This window comes from Amblyraja radiata, chromosome 29, assembly GCF_010909765.2.
Source record: "Amblyraja radiata isolate CabotCenter1 chromosome 29, sAmbRad1.1.pri, whole genome shotgun sequence".
NCBI classification, from domain to species: Eukaryota; Metazoa; Chordata; class Chondrichthyes; order Rajiformes; family Rajidae; genus Amblyraja; species Amblyraja radiata.
In genome coordinates, this window is record NC_045984.1 from 33,061,993 (window position 1) to 33,089,478 (window position 27,486).

At 43.4% G+C, this 27,486-nt stretch overlaps 2 protein-coding genes across 7 annotated transcripts in view; both read right to left on the reverse strand.

Annotated features, from left to right (window-relative positions):
* matk (megakaryocyte-associated tyrosine kinase) overlaps positions 1-9,214 on the reverse strand; it is a 45,463-nt gene extending 36,249 nt beyond the window's left edge. For both annotated transcript variants that reach the window (XM_033047240.1, XM_033047239.1), the window contains exon 1: positions 8,766-9,214. The gene's annotated coding sequence lies outside the window, so the exon portion shown is untranslated. The remainder of the gene's footprint in view (positions 1-8,765) is intronic.
* A 6,332-nt stretch (positions 9,215-15,546) lies between these two features.
* The window catches only part of LOC116989659 (zinc finger RNA-binding protein-like), a 61,807-nt gene continuing 49,867 nt past the window's right edge, over positions 15,547-27,486 (reverse strand). For 3 of the 5 annotated variants that reach the window (XM_033047244.1, XM_033047242.1, XM_033047246.1), the window contains 7 exons: positions 27,117-27,288; positions 26,197-26,338; positions 25,783-25,880; positions 23,809-23,904; positions 22,718-22,829; positions 21,359-21,456; positions 15,547-17,737 (listed from right to left, as the gene is read on the reverse strand). In XM_033047244.1, the coding sequence (XP_032903135.1) occupies positions 17,555-17,737; positions 21,359-21,456; positions 22,718-22,829; positions 23,809-23,904; positions 25,783-25,880; positions 26,197-26,338; positions 27,117-27,288 (901 nt within the window). In that variant the 3' untranslated portion in view covers positions 15,547-17,554. The remainder of the gene's footprint in view (positions 17,738-21,358; positions 21,457-22,717; positions 22,830-23,808; positions 23,905-25,782; positions 25,881-26,196; positions 26,339-27,116; positions 27,289-27,486) is intronic. The other 2 variants (XM_033047245.1, XR_004416278.1) reach the window with 2 other exon arrangements.

Below are 27,486 nucleotides of genomic sequence, written 5' to 3' on the forward strand. Positions count from 1 at the left end.
CCCCACACACACACACACACACCCACCCCTACAAACACACACCCCCACACACACACCCACCCCTACAAACACACACACCCACACACACCCACACACACACACCCCTACAAACACACACACACCCCCACACACACACACACCCACCCCTACAAACACACACACCCACCCCTACAAACACACACACACCCATACGCACACACACACCCACCCCTACACACATGCCCACACACATCCATACACACACCCACACACACATACCCCCATACACACTACCGCACACACCCCCCCCCCCCACAAACACCCCCACCCACACACACACCTTAGTTTCCACACAGCCTCCAGCACATATTGCATACACTTCATTCCCAAACTCAAGATATTTTTTAATCCCTAAGCAGTTTAGTTTAGTTTATGGTTAAGTGTAGAGTTACAGTGAAAAGCTTTTGTTGTGTTTTAACCAGTCAGCGGAAAGACAACACATGATTACAATCGAGCCGTTCAGTGTACAGATACATGATAAGGAAATAACGTTTAGTGCAAGATAAAGCTAGCAACGTCCGATCAAAGATAGTCTGAGGGACAGCTGGGAAGAATCTGTCTCTGAATCTGGACCAGTTCATCTACAACAACATTTTTGCCCAACCATTTGCAGCTTTGATTAAAGGTGTCTTGATCCTGATGGAAGCTTCATATTTCCAAATCAGCTATAGACACAGATAAGGAATTTGATTCCGTTTTCCCAAATAGAAAGATGCCAGTGTATCTCCAACACAACATCCATTAATTAAAGACACAGAGTGCTGGAGTAATTCAATGGGTAAGGCAGCATCTCTGGAGAATGGGGTAGTGGAGGATGGAGTTAAAGGGAAAGGGTTTCTTAAATGTGTGAGCGTAGAGACAGAGGGGTGTAAAATGAGGGTAGAAGCAATAGGTAGCAAGGTGAAAAGTAAAAGTGGCAGGCAGACAAAACCAGGGCAAAAATCAGAAAGGGCCATTTTTCAACATAATTGTATAAGGGGTAAGAGTGTTGTAAAAACAAGCCTGAAGGCTTTGTGTCTCAATGCAAGGAGCATTCGTAATAAGGTGGATGAATTGAATGTGCAGATAGCTATTAATGACTATGATATAGTTGGGATCACGGAGACATGGCTCCAGGGTGACCAAGGCTGGGAGCTGAACATCCAGGGATATTCAATATTCAGGAGGGATAGAGAGAAAGGAAAAGGAGGTGGGGTAGCGTTGCTGATTAGAGAGGAGATTAACGCAATGGAAAGGAAGGACATAAGTTTGGAGGATGTGGAATCGGTATGGGTAGAGCTGCGAAACACTAAGGGGCAGAAAACGCTGGTGGGTGTTGTGTACAGGCCACCTAACAGTAGTAGTGAAGTTGGAGATGGTGTCAAACAGGAAATTAGAAATGCGTGCGACAAAGGCAAAACCGTTATAATGGGTGACTTCAATCTACATATAGATTGGGTGAATCAAATTGGCAGGGGTGCTGAGGAAGAGGATTTCTTGGAATGTATGCGGGATAGTTATCTAAATTAACATGTAGAGGAACCAACGAGAGAGCAGGCTATTTTAGACTGGGTATTGAGTAATGAGGAAGGGTTAGTTAGCAGTCTTGTTGTACGTGCCCACTTGGGCAAGAGTGACCATAATATGGTTGAGTTCTTCATTAGGATGGAGAGTGTCATTGTTAATTCAGAAACAATGGTTCTGAACTTAAATAAAGGTAACTTTGAGGGTATGAGACGTGAATTGGCCAAGATTGACTGGCAATTAATTCTAAAAGGGTTGACGGTGGATATGCAATGGAAGACATTTAAAGACTGCATGGATGAACTACAAAAATTGTTCATCCCAGTTTGGCAAAAGAATAAATCAGGGAAGGTAGTGCATCCGTGGATAACAAGGGAAATCAGGGATAGTATCAAAGCGAAGGATGATGCGTACAAATTAGCCAGAAAAAGCAGCATACCGGAGGACTGGGAGAAATTCAGAGACCAGCAGAGGAGGACAAAGGGCTTAATTAGGAAAGGAAAAATAGATTATGAAAGAAAACTGGCAGGGAACATAAAAACTGACTGCAAAAGTTTTTATAGATATGTGAAAAGAAAGAGATTAGTTAAAACAAACGTAGGTCCCTTGCAATCAGAAACAGGTGAGTTGATCATGGGGAACAAGGATATGGCGGACCAATTGAATAACTACTTTGGTTCCGTCTTCACTAAGGAAGACATAAATAATCTGCCGGAAATAGCAGGGGACCGCGGGTCAAAGGAGTTGGAGGACTTGAGTGAAATCCAGGTTAGCCGGGAAGTGGTGTTGGGTAAATTGAATGGATTAAAGGCCGATAAATCCCCAGGGCCAGATAGGCTGCATCCCAGAGTACTTAAGGAAGTAGCTCCAGAAATAGTGGATGCATTAGTAATAATCTTTCAAAACTCTTTAGATTCTGGAGTAGTTCCTGAGGATTGGCGGGTAGCAAACGTAACCCCACTTTTTAAGAAGGGAGGGAGAGAGAAAACGGGGAATTACAGACCAGTTAGTCTAACATCGGTGGTGGGGAAACTGCTAGAGTCAGTTATTAAAGATGGGATAGCAGCACATTTGGAAAGTGGTGAAATCATTGGACAAAGTCAGCATGGATTTACAAAAGGTAAATCATGTCTGACGAATCTTATAGAATTTTTCGAGGATGTAACTAGTAGCGTGGATAGGGGAGAACCAATGGATGTGGTGTATCTGGACTTCCAGAAGGCTTTCGACAAGGTCCCACATAAGAGATTAGTATACAAACTTAAAGCACACGGCATTGGGGGTTCAGTATTGATGTGGATAGAGAACTGGCTGGCAAACAGGAAGCAAAGAGTAGGAGTAAACGGGTCCTTTTCACAATGGCAGGCAGTGACTAGTGGGGTACCGCAAGGCTCAGTGCTGGGACCCCAGCTATTTACAATATATATTAATGATCTGGATGAGGGAATTGAAGGCAATATCTCCAAGTTTGCGGATGACACTAAGCTGGGGGGCAGTGTTAGCTGTGAGGAGGATGCTAGGAGACTGCAAGGTGACTTGGATAGGCTGGGTGGTGGGCAAATGTTTGGCAGATGCAGTATAATGTGGATAAATGTGAGGTTATCCATTTTGGTGGCAAAAACAGGAAAGCAGACTATTATCTAAATGGTGGCCGACTAGGAAAAGGGGAGATGCAGCGAGACCTGGGTGTCATGGTACACCAGTCATTGAAAGTGGGCATGCAGGTGCAGCAGGCAGTGAAGAAAGCGAATGGTATGTTAGCTTTCATAGCAAAAGGATTTGAGTATAGGAGCAGGGAGGTTCTACTGCAGTTGTACAGGGTCTTGGTGAGACCACACCTGGAGTATTGCGTACAGTTTTGGTCTCCAAATCTGAGGAAGGACATTATTGCCATAGAGGGAGTGCAGAGAAGGTTCACCAGACTGATTCCTGGGATGTCAGGACTGTCTTATGAAGAAAGACTGGATAGACTTGGTTTATACTCTCTAGAATTTAGGAGATTGAGAGGGGATCTTATAGAAACTTACAAAATTCTTAAGGGGTTGGACAGGTTAGATGCAGGAAGATTGCTCCCGATGTTGGGGAAGTCCAGGACAAGGGGTCACAGCTTAAGGATAAGGGGAAATCCTTTAAAACCGAGATGAGAAGAACTTTTTTCACACAGAGAGTGGTGAATCTCTGGAACTCTCTGCCACAGAGGGTAGTCGAGGCCAGTTCATTGGCTATATTTAAGAGGGAGTTAGATGTGGCCCTTGTGGCTAAGGGGATCAGAGGGTATGGAGAGAAGGCAGGTACGGGATACTGAGTTGGATGATCAGCCATGATCATATTGAATGGCGGTGCAGGCTCGAAGGGCCGAATGGCCTACTCCTGCACCTAATTTCTATGTTTCTATGTTTCTATGGAGAACAGTCTGATGAAGAGACCTGCAACATTACGTCACCTATCCATGTTCTCCACAGATGCTGCCTGACCCGCTGAGTTACTCCAGCACTCTGTGAAACGTCACCTATCCATGTTCTCCACAGATGCTGCCTGACCCGCTGAATTACTCCAGCACTCTGTGAAACGTCACCTATCCATGTTCTCCACAGATGCTGCCTGACCCGCTGAGTTACTCCAGCACTCTGTGAAACGTCACCTATCCATGTTCTCCACAGATGCTGCCTGACCCGCTGAGTTACTCCAGCATATTTGTGTCTATATCTTTGGTTTAAACCAGCTTTTGTACTAAATGTTGTATCCTTTATCCTCTATCTGTGCATTGTGGACGACTTGGTTGTAACCATGTATTCAAGAGAGAGTTAGATATAGCTCTTAGGGCTAACAGAATCAAGGGGAAAAAGCAGGAACGGGGTTACTGATTCTGGATGATCAGCCACGATCATATTGAATGGCGGTGCTGGCTCTAAGGGCCGAAGGGCCTACTCCCGCAACTACTTTCTATGTTTCTATGTTTCTATGTACAGTCTTTTCTTTCACAGGACAGCACACAGACAGAAGCTTTTCACTACACATTTGTACATGTGTCAATACTAGACTAAATTAAACGGCTAAAGAAAATTATTCTTTATTCAAAAAGATTTTTGAAAAGGGATAGATTTTGAATTGAAGATCAACGATCAAAGAGTCTTAATCAAAGAGGAGTTTAATTAAAGAACAGAAAATGTTGAAATTGTGAGCAGTTCAAGCAATAAATACAGAGGAAGGAATGAAGGTTGCAGCACTTTGTCAGAGCGGGAAAAGATTGAGGCATTAAACATGTGCTAAGATGTTGCAAAAGTAGGAATGGAATAAAGTACCAATGAGGCATAGAGTGAGACAGTCCCTCGTTTCTGTGTGAAAGTTTGCATTACAGAATGGAACATTTCCCAATTTGGTCATAGGATCACCATTCAATGTGATCATGGCTGATCATCCAGAATCAGTACCCCGTTCCTGTTTCCTTGCCATTATCCCATGATTCCGTTAGCTCTAAGTGCTATATCTAACTGTCTCTTGCCTGAACTCAGTGGGCCAGGCAGCATCTGTGGAGGAACTTGGAGATGACGATTCAGGTTCTTCACCTATCTTCAAATGGATAGAAGTGGGGGGGGGGGGGGGGTGTAAAAGTGAGGTGGGGTGGGGGTGGGACAAAGCCTGGCAAGTGATAGGTGGAGACAGGTAAGAGAGGTGATTGGGGGATGGGTGGAGTAGGTGACAGGGGCTGGAGGTGTCAAGGGCGTCAGGTAAGGGGAGAAGAGGCGTGAAATGTAAAGGAGAGGGGTGGATATGGGTGGAAGAGGCAGGTTGGGATGAGAGGGTGGGGGGGGGGGGGTTGTTAAATGGGAAATGGGGTCTCGGGGATAAGATGGATACAAAATGCTGGAGTAACTCAGCGGGACAGGCAGCATCTCTCGAGAGAAGGAATGGGTGACGTCTCGGGGATAAGAGATTAGCATATGAAGGGTTAAGGACCAGGATGGTGGGAGCACTGTGTGTATACGAGGGGATGATGGGGAATGATGGGGAATTTAATGTTGATCCCATTGGGTTATGCACTACTCAGCCGCTATCAGCTGCTATTCTCCCAGTTGTGAGTTGCCTCAGTCTGGCAGCCGCCGTTCATTTCCCTTACCTGCCTCCTATTCACCTTTGGCTCCATTTCACCTCCAGCCTCTGTCACTGACTCCAGCCAAACCCCCCCCTCACCTACACCCACCCATCACTCGCCAGGCTTTGTCCCATCCGACCCTCTCTATTCCACCTCTCTCACTCCTGCTCTCATCAGCCTGAAGAATGGTCCCGACCCCAAATGCTGTCTGGCCTCTTCCCTCCACAGATGCTGCCTGACCCGCCGAGTTCCTCCAGCACTTTGTGATTTGCCCAATACTCCAGCACCTGCAGTTCCTCTTGTATTAAATATTCGTATCTACCAGTGCTTCTCAGATAGTGCAAGTTTATCACAGATAATCTCATTACAGTAACATTATGTAAATCACAGGGCAACGGTTTGGTTCAGAGGGTAGTCTGCGGCATTCTTTATGAAGCTGAAACCCGTGGGTCATCGGTCAATATCCTCTGGTCAGGTTCAGTAACACCAAGCAGGCAGGAGTGACCACACCTCCCTGCTCAACTTCTGCAAACTTTGAGTGTGCAGTTTTTCTAAATATGGACTAAAGAGTTTGATTTGAACACAGTACTTCCATAAATTATATCAGCAATGCACCACGGATACCAGAAATGAATCAGAATACTATAAATATCCGATCAGATAGAACCGACAGAGAGAGAGAAACATGGGTAATTGTTCAGGTTTATGAAAGGTAGACAAAAATGCTGGAGAAACTCAGCGGGTGAGGCAGCATCTATGGAGCAAAGGAATATTCCTTCCTCACCCGCTGAGTTTCTCCAGCATTTTTGTCTACCTATTTTTCCAGTATCTGCACTTCTTTCTGAAACATTCAGATTTATGATGTCAGTTCTGATGAAAGATTCTCAACTTGAAATGTAAAGAAAATATTGAGAGTTATTACAAATACGTAAAAAAGAATTGTTGAAAGAAAATATCTCAATTTTTCGTGTTCATAAGTTCATAAATGATAGGAGCAGAATTAGACCATTTGGCCCATCAAGCCTACTCCACCATTCAATCAAGGTTGATCTATCTTTCCCTCCTAACCCCATTCTCCTGCCTTCATCCCATAACCCCTGAATCTATCTATCTCGGCCTTCAAAATATCAGTTGACGTGGCCTCCACAGCCGTCTGTGGCAAAGAATTCCACAGATTCACCACCCTCTGACTAAAGAAATTCCTCCTCATCTCCTTCCTAAAAGAACGTCCTTTAATTCTGAGTATGACCTCTGGTCCTAGACTCTCCCACTAGTGGAAACATCCTCTCCACATCCACTCTATCCAGGTATTTTTGAGATTCTTTGAATAAATTATAATGGCGAATAGCAAAGCAGCAGAAATGTTAGACAAATGGTTTCGGCTTTCTACAAATGAAACATAGAACCCGTGTAATACTCTGGGGGCCGTGGACCCAGCACAGAGATCAATAGAACTAAAAATGGACAAATCCACAACACCTTAAACAAAAATAGAAGATGCTGGCAATTCTCAGCAGGTGGGGCCTCGGCTGTGGGAAGAGAAACTGAATCGATGTTTCAGCTCCAAGACTCTTCATCAGAGAGGAGCAAGCTGATGAGTGGCATCAACTGAGACACTTGTGCGACGTCTGCCCACTCTTCCCCCTTATCTTCCCCCCATCTCTTTGTAGATCAAACTGATCACCTTCACTTCATGTACAGGTAGCTCAAGATTCTTTTTAGTTTAGTTTAGTGATACAGCCTGGAAACAGGCCCTTCGGCCCATCATGTCCATGCCGACCATTGATCCCGTACACTCTAGGGACAATTTACAGAAGCTAATGAACCTGCAAGTCTTTGGAGTGTGGGAGAAAACCTGAAGCACCCGGAGAAAACCCACGCGGTCACGGGGAGAACGAACAAACTCTGTACAGACAGCACCCGTAGTCAGGATCGAACCCGTGTCTCTGGCGCTGTGAGGCAGCAACCTTACCGCTGCGCCACCGTGACACTCCAATGGGGATGAATGGATCCCGGAGTATTTTACAGACTCCTGTCCTGATTCCCCTTAATCCTAATGCCAACATTTCAGTAACTAACAAACTTGAAGTTATACAACATGAAATGCTGCCCCTGTGTTATATTCCTCCAGGGCTGCTTGTATCAAAGCCCAGAAAATTAACTCTTTAATTCCTGGGGTTCTCTGGGACTGTGGTGGATCCCCAATCCTCAAAATAAACCCCCAGTTAAATATGTAGGAAGGAACTGCAGATGCTGGTTTACACCGAAGATAGATACAAAATGCTGGAGTAACTCAGTGGGTTAGGCAGCATCTCTGGAGAAGAGGATTAGGTCACCCTATTACTTTTGTCCAGAGATGCTGCCTGACCCGCCGAGTTACTCCAGCTTTGTGAGTCTATCTGCGCAAAGCATGTCTGGAAATTTTGAAAATTTCCAAACACTGAAATGGTTTTGGTTTTAAATTGGCAATCCATCAGGTAAGCGGACATTTAGGTCAACACCTCCGCACCAATCACTGGCAGACCAAGAGCTCAACCCTGTATCCACGTTAAACATTGGACGTGAGATGCTGAAACATGAATGAATTGTAATATTCACGCTGCCTGAGATTTCAGAAGAGTACAACTGCTAACGTCCTTAAACTTCTTCATCAATCCACCGTTATAACCACTTCACTTTTAAGAATGAACTGCAGATACTGGAAAATCGAACCCGAAACGTCACCTATTCCTTCGCTCCATAGATGCTGCCTCACCCGCTGAGTTTCTCCAGCATTTTTGTCTATAACGACTTAACAATAACTTTCCAGTTCACTTCAATACTAATTTAAAATGGTTTGCTGCCTTGGTTGACGGTGGAGCTTGGTTTGTGTTTCTCAATAATTTGATCAATTTCCCTCCTGGGGTAAATAAATTAGATCATATCGTATCGTGTTGTAATTAATTCACCCCCCCCCCCAGTCGCGATCGCACAACGGGAGGAGAACAACCAGAATCCTCATTCGCAGCATCGAAAGAAGGACAAGTTTACTAGGCATAAAACGTCTGTTTCCATCTCACCAAACGACACAGAGAGAGAGAGAGAGAGGGAGAAATCTTACAAGCAGCAATGGGTGCAGTTATTTACTTACAGCTTGAGGATTCTCGGGGAACTGGTGATGAGGAATGCCGGCATACAGAGGAAGCACACACTGTCACTGACCAATGATGCAGCAGCGCGGAAACTGTGCAGAAAGATTCCCCTTTCATTCACCAAGAACTCGCATCAATGGTTTGTAGGGGGCAGGCGGCCAATGAGCATTTCCACACCACATTTCACCACGTCGTGTTGGTTACTGCTCCACCAGATCACTCACCCCTGGTCTCAACTCCAGACTTGACAGCTTTGGAGGATGTTTCTCAACTTATCACAGGAATATTAGCTCAGATAAATAGTTGCCAATAAGATTCTGTCACTAGCACTGGTTTAGGGAAACTGATGTGAGATTACCGCATTTTCCCAACAACACAAAGTGCTGGTTTAACCCATCAGGTAAGGACATGGATAGAATCATAGCCCTGCTGTGGAAACAGGCCCTTCGGCCCAACCTGTCCATGCTGACCAAGATGCCCCATCGACGCCAGTCCCACCTGCCCCCATTTAGCCAATATCCCTGGAAGCCCTATCTGAATAAATGTCTACTGTCAGTCTGAAGAAGGGTTTCGGCCCGAAACGTCACCTATTTCCTTCGCTCAATAGATGCTGCTGCACCTGCTGAGTTTCTCCAGCATTTTTGTGTACCTTTAAATGTCTACTACCTCCTCTGGCAGCTCGTTCCATGTTCCCACTGCTCTCTGTGTGAAAACACTTCTACCTGTTAAAACTATTCCCCTCTCACCCTAAACCTTTGCCCCCTGGTTCTTGATTTACCTACTCTGCCTTCAGTCCCAACAGTTTACCTAACACCATTTTCTGACTAATGTGGATTCCCTTCAGTTCCTCCCTCCCACTAGATCCTCGACCCCCTAGTATCTCCAGGAGATTGTTTGTGTCTTTCTTAGTGAAGACAGAACCAAAGTACTTGTTTAACTGTTCTGCCATTTCCTTGTTTCCCATTATAAATTCACCCGTCTCTGACTGTAAGGGACCTACATTCGTCTTCACTAAACTTTTCCTTTTTACATACATAAATAATATTTTAGTTAATATTTATATTCCCCGCAAGCTTTCTTTCATGCTCTTTTTTCCCTCTTAATTAACCCTTTTAGAAACATAGAAATTAGGTGCAGGAGTAGGCCATTCGGCCCTTCGAGCCTGCACCGCCATTCAATATGATCATGGCTGATCATCCAACTCAGTATCCCGTACCTGCCTCCTCTCCATACCCTCTGATCCCCTTAGCCACAAGGCGATCTTTTTTGTCCTCCTCTGTTCTAAATTTCTCCTAGTCCTCTTGGTTTGTTGCTTCTTCTGGCCATTTGCCTCTTCCTTGGATTTAGCACTATCCTTGATTTCCCTCGTCAGCCACGGTTGAACCACCTTCCTAGTTTTATTTTTTTCGCCAGACAGGGATGAACAATTTCTGGAGTTCAACCATGCGGTCTTTAAATCTTCACCATTGCATCTCCACTGTCAACCCTTTAAGAGTAATTTGCCAGTCTATTCTAGCAATTCCAGTCTCATACCTTCTAAGTCTCCTTTCTTTAAGTTCAGGATGGTTAGTTCAGTCTCTGAATCAACTGTGACACTCTCCATCCTAACGCAGAATTCCACCATATTATGGTCACTGTTGCCCAAGGGGCCTTGCACAACAAGATCGCTAACTAATCCTTCCTCATTACCCAGTCTAGGATGGCCTGCCCTCTTGTCGGTTCCTCTACATATTGGTTTAAAAACCCATCCCGTATACATTCCAGGAAATCCTGCTCCTCAGCACTGTAACCAATTTGGTTGGCCCAATCCATATGTAGATTAAAGTCACCCATGATATCTGCAGACGTACAGATTTGTAGGTTAATTGGTTTGGTGTATGTGTAAATTGTCCTGTGTGAGTGTGTGAGTGTGTGTGTGTGTGTGTGTGTGTGTGTGTGTGTGTGTGTGTGTGTGTGTGTGTGTGGGGTAGGGTAGGTTAGTGTGCGGGGATGGCTGGTCGGCACAGACTCGGTGGGCTGAAGGGCCAGTTTCTGTGCTATATCTCTAAACTAACGGGCAGGTGCCTTAAGATGACAACTCTTGTGAAAACATTAACACTCCCTCACACTACACAGAAGTCAGAACACAGAAATAGCAGCATGATCAGTTCATGACAGTTTGTTAAGTCTCTTGCAGGGAGCCAGACCTCTCTGTACCAGAGAGAAGATGGTTCGTTAAGCAAGTGTGTCTACATCAGAAATAATTGTATTTTCTAAGTAACATTTTGAACCGCTCCAGCTGGCTTTCCCCTTACTCTACAGCACTTCCTCTGTGTGGCTATTGATCTGTGTAGGCTGATTGGTTAATCTTGCATAACTGCCCAACTGTGGGAAGTATTTACAGTTGACTCAGGTGCTGTGAATAGATGTAAACTTCCCAGCTGATGAAATGGCGTCAGCAGCAAAATAAAACAGGAACAAGCACTTTGGTGAATTATACGGAAGTAGGAGTCTGACTAACTGGTTGTTTAATTTAATAAAAGACTCAACACACTGAAGTAACAAACTCAGCCATGCTGTTGATCTGTTTGACAATGAAAGACCAAAGGTGGATCAAGGACAGAGGTCGCACACTCGCATTAGTAACTGAACCATGCTGACAATAGACAGTAGGTGCAGGAGGAGGCTATTCGGCCCCTCGATCCAGCACCGCCATTCAATATGATCATGGCTGATCATCCAAAATCAGTACCCCGTTCCTGCTTTTACCCCATATCCCATGATTCCGTTAGCCCTACGAGCTAAATCTAACTCTCTTGAAAACATCCAGAAAATTGGCCTCCGCTGCCTTCTGTGGCAGAGAATTCCACAGATTCACAACTCTCTGGGTGAAGATGTTTTTCCTCATCTCACTCCTAAATGGCCGACCCCTTATTCTTAAACTGTGACCCTCGGTTCTGGACGCCCCCAATATCGGGAACATTTTTCCTGCATCTAGCCTGTCCAATCCTTTAAGGATGTTATATGTTTCTATACGATATCCTCTCATCCTTCTAAATTCCTGTGAATACAACCCCAGACGACCCATTCATTTTACATATGTCAGTCCTTCCATCCTGGGAATTAACCTGGTGAACCTACACTGCACTCCCTCAATAGCAATAATGTCCTTCCTCAAATTAAGAAACCAAAATTGCACACAATACTCCAGGTGCTGTCTCACCAGGGCCCTGTACAACTGCAGTAGGACCTCCTTGCTCCTAAACTCAAATCCTCTCGCAATGAAGGCTAAAATGCCATTGGCTTTCTTCACTGCCTGCTGTACCTGTATGCTTACTTTCAGTGACTGATGTACAAGCACACCCAGGTCTCGTTGCACCTCCCCTTCTCCTAATCTGACACCATTCAGATAATAAATCTGCCTTCCTGTTCTTGCCACAATAGTGGATAACCTCACATGTATCCACATTATATTGCATCTGCCCACTCACCCAATCTATCCAAGTCACCCTGCAGCCTCATAGCATCCTCCTCGCAACTCACACTGCCCCCCAGCTTTGTGTCATCAATAAACTTGCAGATGTCACATTTAATTCCCTCATCTAAATCGTTAATTTAGGACCCTAGTCTCTGAATTAACCATGTCATTCTCCATCCTAATACAGAATTCCACCATATTATGGTCACTGTTGCCCAAGGGGCTTTGCACAACAAGATCGCTAACTAATCCTTCCTCATTACACAATACCCAGTCTAGGATGGCCTGCCCTCTAGTCGGTTCCTGTACATGTGGGTTTAAAAACCCATCCCGTATACATTCCAGGAAATCCTCCTCCTTGGCGCAGCTACCAATTTGGTTGGCCCAATCTATATGTAGATTAAAGTCACCCATGATAACAAGATTGCCGGCCAGCACGGACTTGGTGGGCTGAAGGGCCTGTTTCCACGCTGTATCTACAAAAGCTTAAAAATATCCTAATCCAAGCAGCATTCTGGTTTACAAAAAGACACAAAGTGCTGGGATAACTCAGCGGGTCAGGCAGCATCTCTGGAGAACACGGATAGGTGATATTTCAGGTTGGGACTGAAGGAGGGTCACTCACCCGCTGAGTTCCTCCAGCATTTTTGTCTACCTTCACTTTTTACTGTGAGCGCCCACTATCTTCATTAGTTCTTTCTTGGTCCCAAATGAACCCCATCACTCCACCTACCACTGTAACTGGCCTAAGGAACATTTGTAGATTTATTTTTCACCAGTCCTTTCTCATAATCTTACACCCTCATATTTTTGTGCAGACTTAACCTTGAAACGTTCTACAAGCAGCATAACTCTCCCCCCACACCCCACCAATCTTTGGCAGGCATTTGCTCAGATGCAGATTACTTGTGGAAATCCAGCAATAGACAATAGGTGCAGGAGATCTTGGATGGAGCTGTTCCCAAACCGTGCTGTGAAGCTTCCCTGTAAGTCAGCAGCTGTGGATCAGTTGCTCTGATATCTACTCCCTTCTCTTAACAATAGACAATAGGTGCAGGAGTAGGCCATTCGGCCCTTCAAGCCAGCACCGCCATTCAATGTGATCATGGCTGACCATCCCCAATCAGTACCCCGTTCCTGCCTTCTCTCTATATCCCTTGACAGGGCTATCTTTAAGAGCCCTATCTAGCTCTCTCTTGAAAGCATCCAGAGAACCGGCCTCTACCTCCCTTTGAGGCAGAGAATTCCACAGACTCACAACTCTCTGTGTCAAAAAGTTTTTCCTCATCTCCATTCTAAATGGCTTACCCCTTATTGTTAAACTGTGGCCCCTGGTTCTGGACTCCCCCAACATCAGGAACATGTTTCCTGCCTCTAGCGTGCCCAAACCCTTTCAATAAGATTCCCTCTCATCCTTCTAAACTCCAGAGTGTACAAGTCCAGCCGCTCCATTCTCTCAGCATATAAGTCCCGCCATCCCGGGAATTGTTAAATCAACAGGTCTTGACCTGAAACATTGCCTATCCATGTTCTCCAGATCAACTTGACATCCACCAAATGCTGCTTTTCCTGTGGTTTTCACCATGGATGTTGGCTTCGGTTTCCCCAGTCTTTTCACCTTGTGGAATTTACCATGTCTGTACATGGACCATCTTCTTCCTGAGGGTCGACTGTCATTCACTTTTACTTGGCATTCTGGTACTAACTCAACTCATTAAAGTCAGTTCTTCTGCAATTCTGTTCTCGTAGTGGTCCACCTACTTTCAGTTGCTATAATTATGTTCACTGCTTCCTAAATGTTCTACCAAAGCTTGCTTCACTAGTTTGCTTCCTTCCTCTTCTGGCAACAGATATACTAGTAACTCAGTCTTCTGCACGCTTCATCAATTGCTTCCTGTGCCTGCACCTTATTTTATTACAAGCTCTGTACATGTTTGTGACAGGTGAAAGTTTCTGGTTTTACGACTCAAGGGTTATTGCACATCTCCATAAGTTATGTTCAGGTTTAGTTTAAAATTGTCACAGATGCTTAGGTACAGTATAGAGCATTTTTGCTGTGTGGTATCCAGTTAAAGGAGTTGAGACCAGATCTGTAGTCTACGCCCAGCAGCAGTTCAGTTTAGTTTATTGTCACATGGACTGAGGTACAGTAAAGAGTTTTAATTTCTGGCTAAAGAACACAAAGTGCTGGAGTAACAGTGGGTCATGTAGCATCCCTGGAGAACATGGATGGGTAACATTTCGGGTCGGGACCCTTCCTCAGATGTGTGTGGGGGGGGGGGGGGGAGCTGGAAAAGGGGAGAGGCAAGACCTTCACAACAGGTAATATGTTGCCACAGGTGAGAGAGGAGGTTACAATAGGCAGATGATTGGACAAAGATATGAACAGAAAGTGTGAGTCAGGTTGAAGATTGTAAAGCAAGAGGGAGGAAACTGAGGCGGGGGGGGGGGGGGGGGGGGAATGAGTGGAGGGGAGAAATATTCTCTGAAACGTATGTGACCTGAATCATTACATATCCATGTTCTCCAGGGATGTTTGTGAACAGATGAGTTACTCCAGAACTTTGTACGCTTTTGTGTATTAACCAGCATCTGCAGTTCTATATATTCTACATTTCTTAATTTCTGATTACGTCAGATTAAAATATGCTTCAAATGGATATTAGAAATGATCAGAATGCCAACCCCAACACCCATACAAGAATGAGTTGCACCCCATTAGTAGATAATGCTTATACCCAAACGAAGTATGCCTAGCTACTTAGAACGGCTTCAAGTAGGTATTACTACTCAGCTATCAATGCCAAAGTACTGTTGTAACACCCTTGTAATAGTCGTTTCGAACTCCTACCTTCCGGCAGACGTTACAAGGCCTTCTACGCCCGCACCTCCAGACTCGGGAACAGCTTCATCCCCAGAGCTATAGCTGCTCTGAACCGGCCCTGCTGAGTGCCCCCCACCCCCATGTACTGTCTCTCTCGGATGGTCACGTCGCACATTGACCCGGCACAGACCGATTTGCACTTTAGACTGTTTTATTGTTCTTTTTTATAAATCATGTTTCTCAGGGTATCTACATTTTATTAGTTGTTTAAGTTATGACATCAGATGGAAGCTGCATACCAAATCTCGTTGCACCTATGTGCAATGACAATAAAATATATTATTATTGTTAAGTACACTCCCATCGATGGTGTTTGATTGTTAATGTTTGCTGCCAGTTGCAACTGACACCACCTCACTAGTTACCCCGGTATCTGGATTCATAAATATTTAATCCAGGAGTATCTGGAGAACAAAATGACCACACAAATAACCCTTTGTTAACGGGATATCACGTTGAAGTCACTTTATTAACTTACCAAAGTATGTCTTGCAAACAATTCCCGCATCTCACTGGCAAATAATCGGCCACTATGCATTCAAAAACATATTTACAGAAAATCTGAATGCAACAAAAGCACCGTCAGAACATGCAGTCATTGGATAAGGATTTTATTTCCCAGTTATCTTCATAGAGTTGCATTGTTTGAACAGCTACGTCCAAACATAAAAAGGATCCAAGTACAGAGATCCTCTACACTGCTCCTTCTCATTAGCACTTTTACACTATTTCAGTAATGTAATACATAGCCAACAAAAAAATTGAATACACTTGTTTTTTTAAATACCACAGAGCTGAGGACAAAGCCACATTTCAATAGAAATAACACTTCCATAGGTAAAACTGAGTCAGGTACACTTACAGTGGGAGGCATTTCCTACCTATACAAATGTCAATAGTGTAACCAGTTAAACTGTACATTTTATGCACAAGAGATTTTATAGTTATGAGTGCCAAGCAATTTTGGTGCACAAGCTGTCTTGAGTCATGATATCCACAGTGTCAGGACAATTGAGCACCTAACCAACTGCTGGGAAGATATATTCGAAAGGGTGAAAGGTGTCACAAGGCAGACATGGCCTTTGATAACATGAGCTGAAGATTACTTTAAAAAGATTCACCTTCCCCACTCCCAGTCTCACTACACCAACCTGTAGATAACCACATACAACCAGATTTTTGATTCCTGCCCTGCCCGACAACCCAATTCACATTGAACCCCTCCAATTAGTTGATTTTCCAGTTTCATTGTTTTACTAAAAACCAGATTAGTAAATAGTTTTGAATTAAGGAATCACTTGTGGGTTCTGCTGGATAATAAACATTCTAAGAATGTTTAAAAAAAAATAATCGTTTGAATTACCAAAGCTGGAGGAAAAAAAATGAATAGACTATTGAAACTCTTCCAAAAATCGAAAAGAGACCTGAAGCTTAAAAGGGTATTTTTGCAGACACACAGATGATAAACACTGCTGAAAAAGATACATGCAAAAAAAGGTTGAGAATGATAAGAATTCTCTTTTGTTTTCAAATAGAGCTACAAAAACACTTCAGTATCTAACCAAATATCAGGCCGAGTAGTTGGGATTTGTTAAAAGTGAACGAACCTAGGAGGAAAAGACCTGATTCTGGCATCAATAAATAGCAAAAGATATCTTCAAACCAAGCAGAAGAGCCACGTTAAGCCAGTCAAACCAATCTTGCCTGAAACATATTTCTGAAGTTGTAAACCTACCTCTCTGGTTTTGGCTAAATGGACGTGAGCGTGTCAGTAAAACAGCAATGTAGTGTACGTAATGGTTATTCCCAGCTGTGGACAGCTTCGGATTTGCTAGCTTGTTACTGTGCCACACATTTAATGAACACCAACCACATCCAATCAGTAAGTTTGCACAACTATTTAAACAAAGCCCATGTGCTTAAAAAGTGCTCTTGTAGAAGATAGCGATGAATAAAGCATAAGGTACCTTCAATAAGCTTCATTTAGCAGCTCTTGACACACAATGGGGAACACTTGCACTTCAATGTTGACATCTGCCAACATAGACACTCCATCTTTCATATCAATGCGTTTAAAACATCTCGGCTATTTCAATTAATTCATGAGAAGGAAGCAGCCTCATCTGATTCAGAGAAGCATGGAGTCAACTTTGGTTTTTGAAATTATGGAAAGGTGGGTTTCCAGACCAGGTCGACTCACTGGCCAAAGGTTTAATTTTGTCGAGAGTGGGGTAGGAAGAGAGGGAGTGAGGAAAGAGAAAGAGAGCTGTTGCCATAGGCAACGTGATCCTCATGGAATGATGCAATTTATTATTCAATAAGCAGTTTAAAACAAATCTACAGTACATTGTTATTCAAGTAAAACACTAAAATTGCAAATGTCTCAGACTAAACAGCAACATATAAAAAAAATTGCAATCTTGAAAACTCAGAATGACAGAGCAGTTCTAGACGTCACCCGCGTCACTGTCCTTTTTGTCCTTCTTCCCATCGCCTTCCCCCTCTGCTGTTTCACTGGTATCCCGTCTCCGCTTGCGGTTCCTCATGTTGAACCGTGGTTTGGGCTGGGGAAGCGGGTCCATCCCAAGAACTTTGTGAATCTGCCTGAATGCGAGCAACCTCAAGGCGTGCTGGTGGATAAAGGCAGAGCGAGGATAAATGGGCAAAGGCAAACTATCACCACCTCTCCACAACAGTCCCATTGATTGACCCTTTATTAAGACAAACAGTCAAAGTATTCAAACCAAAGCTGCCAAAAACTGTCATCAAATTGACAAAAATTGCAATCTCTAGCCACACGGTGTGGAAACAGGTCCTTCGGCCTAACATGCCCATGCCGGCTAACATGCCCCATCTACACTCGTCCCACCTGCCTGCGTTTGACCCATATCCATGTAAACCTGTCCTATCCGTGTAACTGTCTAAATGTATTCTACACGTTGTCATAGTACCTGCCTCACCTACCTCCTCTGGCAGCTCGTTCCATACACCGTAAAAAGATTGCCCTTCAGGTTATTTTTCAATTGCTTCCCCTTGACCGTAAACCTATGTCTTCTGGATCTTGATTGTGAACGACTGTGCATTTACTCATCTATTCCACTCATGATCTTATACATATCACCCATCGATTAGATCACCCCTCATTCTCCTGCGCTCCAAGGAATAAGGTCCTAGCCTGCTCAGCCTTTCCCTATAGCTCAGGCCTTCAATTCCTGGCAACATCCTCTTAAATTCTCTCTGCACATTTACCAGCTTAGAGTGCTCAGAGTTCTTACAGCACTTCTAGTTTTCACTTTATTTTTTCAACTTTATTTCACTTTCTTGAAATAATTGATTAGACAATTTCATGAAAATTATGTTACAATGTTATCTTGTGTACAGTTGGACAATAAGGACCTTTGCCAACACGGGATGCGGGATAGTTATCTAAATCAACATGTAGAGGAACCAACGAGAGAGCAGGCTATTTTAGACTGGGTATTGAGTAATGAGGAAGGGTTAGTTAGCAGTCTTGTTGTACGTGCCCCCTTGGGCAAGAGTGACCATAATATGGTTGAGTTCTTCATTAGGATGGAGAGTGACATTGTTAATTCAGAAACAATGGTTCTGAACTTAAAGAAAGGTAACTTTGAGGGTATGAGACGTGAATTGGCCAAGATTGACTGGCAATTAATTCTAAAAGGGTTGACGGTGGATATGCAATGGAAGACATTTAAAGACTGCATGGATGAACTACAAAAATTGTTCATCCCAGTTTGGCAAAAGAATAAATCAGGGAAGGTAGTGCATCCGTGGATAACAAGGGAAATCAGGGATAGTATCAAAGCGAAGGATGATGCGTACAAATTAACCAGAAAAAGCAGCATACCGAAGGACTGGGAGAAATTCAGAGACCAGCAGAGGAGGACAAAGGGCTTAATTAGGAAAGGAAAAATAGATTATGAAAGAAAACTGGCAGGGAACATAAAAACTGACTGCAAAAGTTTTTATAGATATGTGAAAAGAAAGAGATTAGTTAAAACAAATGTAGGTCCCTTGCAGTCAGAAACGGGTGAGTTGATCATGGGGAACAAGGATATGGCGGACCAATTGAATAACTACTTTGGTTCCGTCTTCACTAAGGAAGACATAAATAATCTGCCGGAAATAGCAGGGGACCGCGGGTCAAAGGAGTTGGAGGAATTGAGTGAAATCCAGGTTAGCCGGGAAGTGGTGTTGGGTAAATTGAATGGATTAAAGGCCGATAAATCCCCAGGGCCAGATAGGCTGCATCCCAGAGTACTTAAGGAAGTAGCTCCAGAAATAGTGGATGCATTAGTAATAATCTTTCAAAACTCTTTAGATTCTGGAGTAGTTCCTGAGGATTGGCGGGTAGCAAACGTAACCCCACTTTTTAAGAAGGGAGGGAGAGAGAAAACGGGGAATTACAGACCAGTTAGTCTAACATCGGTAGTGGGGAAACTGCTAGAGTCAGTTATTAAAGATGGGATAGCAGCACATTTGGAAAGTGGTGAAATCATTGGACAAAGTCAGCATGGATTTACAAAAGGTAAATCATGTCTGACGAATCTTATAGAATTTTTCGAGGATGTAACTAGTAGCGTGGATAGGGGAGAACCAGTGGATGTGGTGTATCTGGACTTCCAGAAGGCTTTCGACAAGGTCCCACATAAGAGCTTAGTTTACAAACTTAAAGCACACGGCATTGGGGGTTCAGTATTGATGTGGATAGAGAACTGGCTGGCAAACAGGAAGCAAAGAGTAGGAGTAAACGGGTCCTTTTCACAATGGCAGGCAGTGACTAGTGGGGTACCGCAAGGCTCAGTGCTGGGACCCCAGCTATTTACAATATATATTAATGATCTGGATGAGGGAATTGAAGGCAATATCTCCAAGTTTACGGATGACACTAAGCTGGGGGGCAGTGTTAGCTGTGAGGAGGATGCTAGGAGACTGCAAGGTGACTTGGATAGGCTGGGTGAGTGGGCAAATGTTTGGCAGATGCAGTATAATGTGGATAAATGTGAGGTTATCCATTTTGGTGGCAAAAACAGGAAAGCAGACTATTATCTAAATGGTGGCCGACTAGGAAAAGGGGAGATGCAGCGAGACCTGGGTGTCATGATACACCAGTCATTGAAAGTGGGCATGCAGGTGCAGCAGGCAGTGAAGAAAGCGAATGGTATGTTAGCTTTCATAGCAAAAGGATTTGAGTATAGGAGCAGGGAGGTTCTACTGCAGTTGTACAGGGTCTTGGTGAGACCACACCTGGAGTATTGCGTACAGTTTTGGTCTCCAAATCTGAGGAAGGACATTATTGCCATAGAGGGAGTGCAGAGAAGGTTCACCAGACTGATTCCTGGGATGTCAGGACTGTCTTATGAAGAAAGACTAGATAGACTTGGTTTATACTCTCTAGAATTTAGGAGATTGAGAGGGGATCTTATAGAAACTTACAAAATTCTTAAGGGGTTGGACAGGCTAGATGCAGGAAGATTGCTCCCGATGTTGGGGAAGTCCAGGACAAGGGGTCACAGCTTAAGGATAAGGGGGAAATCCTTTAAAACCGAGATGAGAAGAACTTTTTTCACACAGAGAGTGGTGAATCTCTGGAACTCCCTGCCACAGAGGGTAGTCGAGGCCAGTTCATTGGCTATATTTAAGAGGGAGTTAGATGTGGCCCTTGTGGCTAAGGGGATCAGAGGGTATGGAGAGAAGGCAGGTACGGGATACTGAGTTGGATGATCAGCCATGATCATATTGAATGGCGGTGCAGGCTCGAAGGGCCGAATGGCCTACTCCTGCACCTAATTTCTATGTTTCTAACACCATCTTTTACACATCTAGAAGCTTGACATTGTAGCTGGTTTGCATGAAAATGATGCTGGCCCCGCTGTGGGAAGAGAAACCAGGCTAATGCTTCAGCTCATAGACCCTTCAACAAAATCTTCGTGGGACCATTACATACCAGAGGACTGACCCTCAGCACCAGCAGCCATTGCATTTCTGTAGAGAATGTACCACATGCAAATAACCCTGAAGACACTAAAGAACACAGTGCTGGAGTAACTCAGGGGGTCAGGCAGCATCCCTGGAGAAGATGGATCCGTGGCATTTTGGGTTGGGACCCTTCTTTGGACCCGAAACATCAGCTATCCATGTTCTCCAGAGATGCCCCTTGACCTGCTGAGTTACTCCAGCACTTTGTGTCTTCTGGTGTAAACTAGCAACTGCAGTTCCTTGTTCCTTACTTGTGCACTGGCTGTAATGTCCTCTCTTTGCTGGTGGCTCATGTAAGACAGGGCATCAGACTGGTCTTTTTCACAGGGATCTAGAAGTCCAGGGCCATCTGTCACAAGGAAATACAAACACTGTAATCAAATGTGAATTAAAATAAAATGCAACTAACCTCAACACGCATAAAACTGGTTGATGTAACAGAGATAAAACCTATCATTTCTGTGGCATAAAAAACCTTGCTGCGCACTTGTTAATCTTGGGGAATTTACACATGATTCAAGAATAATTTGCCAATGATTGAATTAGCATCCAAATATACCCCAGATGACCTATTTTGTGACAGTGGTTATTCTACATCCTGGACAACCTGCAGAGCAAGGAGGCAGCAACACCATCTCTCGGCTGCAGTGAAGGCCATTCATCAGCAGGCTGCAGTGAAGGCCATTCATCAGCAGGCTGCAGTTTCAGCCTTGGGTGCTTGATAGCAGCTGATAATAATATTACACGTACAGGCCAATAGATGGCGTTTGTGAGAGAATGGATGTAGGAACAACAGGTGCATAACACCCACCTCTAGCTTTATTCAGACTTAATACAAAAATCCGACCTTTCTTCATTCTGTTTTTTAAATAAAGTAGTGAATATAAAGGTTGGAAGGAGATCTAATGTTGCTAAAGTACATAGTGAAGTCAACAAGCATACACACAGAATAGTACAAGAAGTCAGAGTGATACAATGACATGCTGGGGTCTATTGCTTGATTTTCTGAAATAAACTATTGGGACTTCTGGCAACAAAGCCTTCAAAGTGATCTTAAAAAAAAATTAAGATTCACTCAGGAATGATAAATAATTCAATCCATTTCTCATCTCATTACCCCTTCTAAACCATCTATCAGAAATGCAGTGGAAGGCAGCCACATGGATGTACAGTGGGCAAGATCTTATCCTTTTTATCTCCTGCACCTGGACTCTTATCCAGGCCGCAAAAATTCTGCATGAAATTAGCAAAACTACTTTCCTGATAATGTCTATAATTTGGCTTAATATTGACAATCTTGTTCAGAATGGCCACAGAATAAATGGCCGTAGAAAAGCTATCGCAGTCCCTCGCAAGGGAAAGTCAGAGATAATCCCATGGTTGGGGCAGTCAACTGACTTTGGACTGCTTTGAGACAACTCAAAGAACTTTAAATAGCAATATAGTTATCCTTATATAGTTACTGCCACTGGATGCCCCAAACACAAGATGGTCCATTCCTAACGTGCAAAAAATGTGTAGAATTTTGGGGGAAAAAAGGATAGGAAATGCCTTGCACAAGATATAGGCCAAAAGACGATTCACTCCTAAAACAAGCAAGAGACACCAACCTGGAAGAAGAACGCCAGAGGCAATAGATTCCAATACCCTCCGCATTGCATCACCAGGACTCAATGGGCCTGAAGAACTGCTAATGGCTTTCTCCACAAGCAGCTCCATAGCCTGTTATTTTCAAAAAAGCAATGTGGAATTAAAATTGATCTGAACCCATGTTCACAGTTGTGAAATACAGTATACACCCAGTAAGTTGACTGCTTTTCAGAACAGCAGTCAGTACCAATACATAAACTCATTTTAAAATATCGTGGAATAGAACGACTGAACTGAAAAAGCAAATCTGGATTTATAAAGACAAGTTCAATCTCTGCATCAGAAAGTCAACTCAGTCTAAAGTGGAGGAGTGCTGGAGGGCGGGGAGAAGGAATTAAAGGCACCGGCAGCCAATGAGATAAATCAACAAGGTAACAGCCCATTTACAAGGTCAACCATATAAAGAAGAGGCGAGAATTAGAATGAAGTCTCCGTGTACAAAATAATATATAGGCAAAAACAATTAAAGGGGAGAATAAAGGATAGGGCCAACAGCAAGAGCAGATGGCTGCTATTTAGAGCTGATTGGTGAAGGAATTACATCCTTGAGATATTGAAAGAAACCAGATTGATACTAAGCCCTCAAATATCCAATAATTGATGAGGTCATAATCATACAGGATGGAAACAAATTGTCATGTTGATCAAGATGCCCCCTTTAAGCCAGTCCTATTTGCCCATAGTGGGCTAGGATAGTGGGCTACGATGAATGGGCAGTCCCACCTGGATGTGGCTGAAAGCCTTGTTTGTAAAACAACCTTTGAACGTACCTTAGTACAGAGAAAAGCAGAAACCACCAGGGTTTCCACGCTTGCACGAATATCTAGTGGTTTGCCCAAAACTACTCAAAAAAGAGGTGAATAATCTTAGCCATATTGATCTGTGTGAATAATTGCTCAAAATTCAAGTAAATAGCCTTGTATAAATAAGTTAGGCGAGTACTTGGGTGCTGCCATATCCATGGCAAAAAGCAAATATTGGGGGGGGTGGAAGAAATAAAAAAACCTTATGCTTTTACTAGTATCACCTCAGATAGCTTTTGCATACACACCCAGTCAGGTAGGGCTCCCCAAGTTGGGACACGCTGGCACAAGTCTCGGAGTATTCGTATGATGATCACACAGGATTGCAAGCCATTAGCCCTCGCCTTCCATTTGCAAAGGAAATGATAGATTATTCATTAATATCAAATGCACAATGCACAGATAAGACTGAGTGCTTGTACATTCACAACTATATGAGAGATATATATATATATATTAAGTTTTTAAAAGCACACAGTTAACTATGCAAGAGAATTAACAAATAATTCTAGAGGTATTCAGCAGGTCAGTTGGTATCTGCGAATGAAAGACAGAGACACAAATGCTGGAGTAACTCAGCGTGACAGGCAGCATCTCTGGAGAGAAGGAATGGGTGACGTTTCGGGTCGAGACCCTTCTTCAGACTGAAAGATGGACAGAGTTAACAGTTCAGATGGAGGGGGTTTCAGTACAATTTGAGAAAGATCATCCACCTGTAATATTAATTCTGTATCATTCTCCTCAAATGCTGTCTGACCCACTGAGTATTTCTAGATTTCCAACAGGCGAAAGTTGTTTTGCTCTTCACTTTAATGTTCACCATAGTAGAAAGATGGTCCATACAGGAGACATTGGCAGTGGGTAGGTATTTATGGAAAATTGGTTACAGAGGTCCTGAGTATTTTCAGCAAAAAAAACAAAAAAACAATACAATTCCTCGTCCTGTTCATATCCTGAGCAGAGCAAGAGCTCCGTGAGCAACAGAGGTCCGCAGGGCTTGGTGCTGGGGCTGCTACTCTTCACCTTGTATATTAATGATTTGGACGAAGGGATTGAAGGCTTTGTGGCAAAGTTTGCGGATGATACGATAATAGGTGGAGGGGGCAGGTAGTGTAGAGAAAGCAGGGACTCTGCAGAAGGACTTGGACAGGTTAGGAGAGTGGGCAGAGAAGCGGCAGATGGAAAATAGTGTGGCAAAGCGTGAAGTCATGCATTTTGGTCGTAGGAATAAAGGCGTAGACTATTTTCTCAATGAGAAAATCTCCAGAATCCAGAAAATCTCCAGAAATCGGAGGTGCAAAGGGACTTGGGAGTGTTGGTGCCGGTAGTAAAGAAAGCAAACTCAATGCTAGCATTGATTTCACAAGGGCTTGTATACAAAAAGAGGGATGTCTTCTTGATGTCTATAAGACACCTACAAATTGCAGGAGGAAAGTTTCAATGAAAGAATTCCAGTTCTATAGATTGGATGAACACCTCTTAACTACTAAGGTTTATGCTCAATGCTTGACTTTTAAAATATATTTTAATTTTCTGGTATTCCCAGGTGATTAAACCATTGGTACAAAACACCATCAACAGCTATAGAGATAAAATGGCAAGTTAATGACTGTATTGCCAACATTGCTGTAGGAAGAGCAGCTTCTCTCTCTTCCTTTTCACATTCTGGGGGAATTTGTGCATCTCCTGAATTTTCTGTTTGATTTCCAGCAATCTCCTTTACCATCTTCCAGAAAGTGAACAGATTTCATTGAGTCACTCAATATAAATTCATGGACCTGTTCATAATAGGATCAGGTCAAGTCACGCTACTCCAAAGTCAGATTTGAAGGGGAAAACAAAAATTCATAGATTCGCTAATGAAGATAAAAAATTGACAATCATAAAATCATCGTCCTGCCTAAAGCTCATGCAGCCATAAGTGATAGGGGTAGAATTTGGCCTTTTGGCCCATCAAGTCTATTCCACCATTCAATCATGGCTGATCTATCTCTCCCTCCTAGCCCCATTCTCCTGCCTTGTCCCCATAACCTCTGACACCTGTACTAATCAAAAATCTACCTCTGCCTTATAAATATCCACGGACTTGGCCTCCACAGCCTTCTGTGTCAAATAATTCCACAGATTCACCAGCCTCTGACTAAAGACATTTCTCCTCATCTCCTTCCTAAAAGAAAGCCTAAAGATATTGACACACAAAGTGCTAGACAGTACATATTTACCTGGAACCACTTGGCGTGTCGAAGGGCAGCTAGACTCTCCAGGCATTTTTGTTTGTTCAATACATCTGATGGATCCTGCATCGGGTCAGGTGTTGCATCTTAAAAATAAAGAGTGAATAGTCCCAAAGCGACAATTAGTTGATCGTAAGCGCGAGCTAAAATACTGAACAAACCACCACTCAACAAGCAGAGCTTTAAGGGAATAGAATTACATTTTTGTTTAAATACAAGGGAAATGTTGTTTGTGTTCTTTTTTTAGAGCTAGGTTGTGGTACTTCTATAATAACTATGACTCCATGCCATTGGGAAATGTTGTGGCCAGACCACATCCAGCCCAGTGATTCAGGTAAACATCAACGACACACAGATTTCCACCCACTGCAATGGTGTTCAAAATTCGTGCTTGAATCTCACCCATGTCTTTCACAACATCATCTCGTATTACAGGAGAGGTCAGCGAAATTTTGACCTGCATCTTGGGCTCTTTATTCGTAGAAAGGACGATGCACGATTCCTCTGGGCAGGTTTTCAATTCATACAATTCTTCTGTTATGGTCTGTGGATCAAAAATGTATACCTTGCATGAAAAGACCTGAAGATTATTAATATTCTCTTGTAAATTGTCGCATATGGTGAAACTTCAATGCAGCAAGACCAGTAACAATACAGCAATAATTCTGAGGTGAGCCAGGATAGCTCCCTAGTGTTCAAAGTCAGATGATTTCAGCTATGGGGCCTGTGAAATCTGTAATAGCCCTCAGTGCCCCAAGATTAGGGAAGAGGACAAAATGTCACGACCCCTGACCATTACTCAAGTGTTGAGAGTTAACGGGCAGTGGGTGAATGATGACAGGGCTTTGCAGCGATGTTGCACACAGTCAGAACAATTTGCCTCGACTTGGCCGAGGCACTAGAGGGTGCCTGTGGAACAACATCCAAACAGAAGTCAGCACCTTCAGAAGACGCATAAAAACAGCTTCCTATCAGGTCATGTGGCTGTGTTTCCCCAATTTGTGTAACTTACAGAATGAAAACAATTGGGTTTGGATTTTTAATCTGTTTAAAAATGGAAGGGGCTTCGGTAGAAAATGCTTTCAAATCTGCACATGATAAGTGCAATGATTCTCATAACATGAACTGAGCCATAATACACTATGTGTATAAAGGATTATACACCATTATAGCATTATACACTATGCCTTGCACACTTATTTGAAATTGTAAAATAAGCATATTTGACAAACTAACTAAGACATTCAGATTTTCCCCAATGTCCGTTAAACACAGAAAACAATTTCAATTAAAAGTTCAATTAAATTGATAAACATGGTTACCATGAGCTGTTTAGGCAGGTTGTCTGAAATTTTCTCCAGTAGGGATTTTGTGGGTTTGTGGGCAGAGAGCAGGATAAGATTAACATTCCGATCTCCACGCAGAAGCAATCCTTTTGCCAACACGCCAACACGCATGACTCCTTTCAACACACGTGCTCCAAGGTCAGTTTTTCTGTGAAAATATTGTAGGAAGATATTTAAGTGCATTTACAATCTGACATAACAGGCCACACAATGGGCCGTTAGAGGTGTTGCTGTCTTACAGTTCAGCAACCCAGTTTCATTTCTGACCTCTTGTACAGCGTGTAATTTGCACTCTCCTCGTGACCACCGGGTGGCGCCGCACGATGGCAGCCTCGCCAACAGTCTG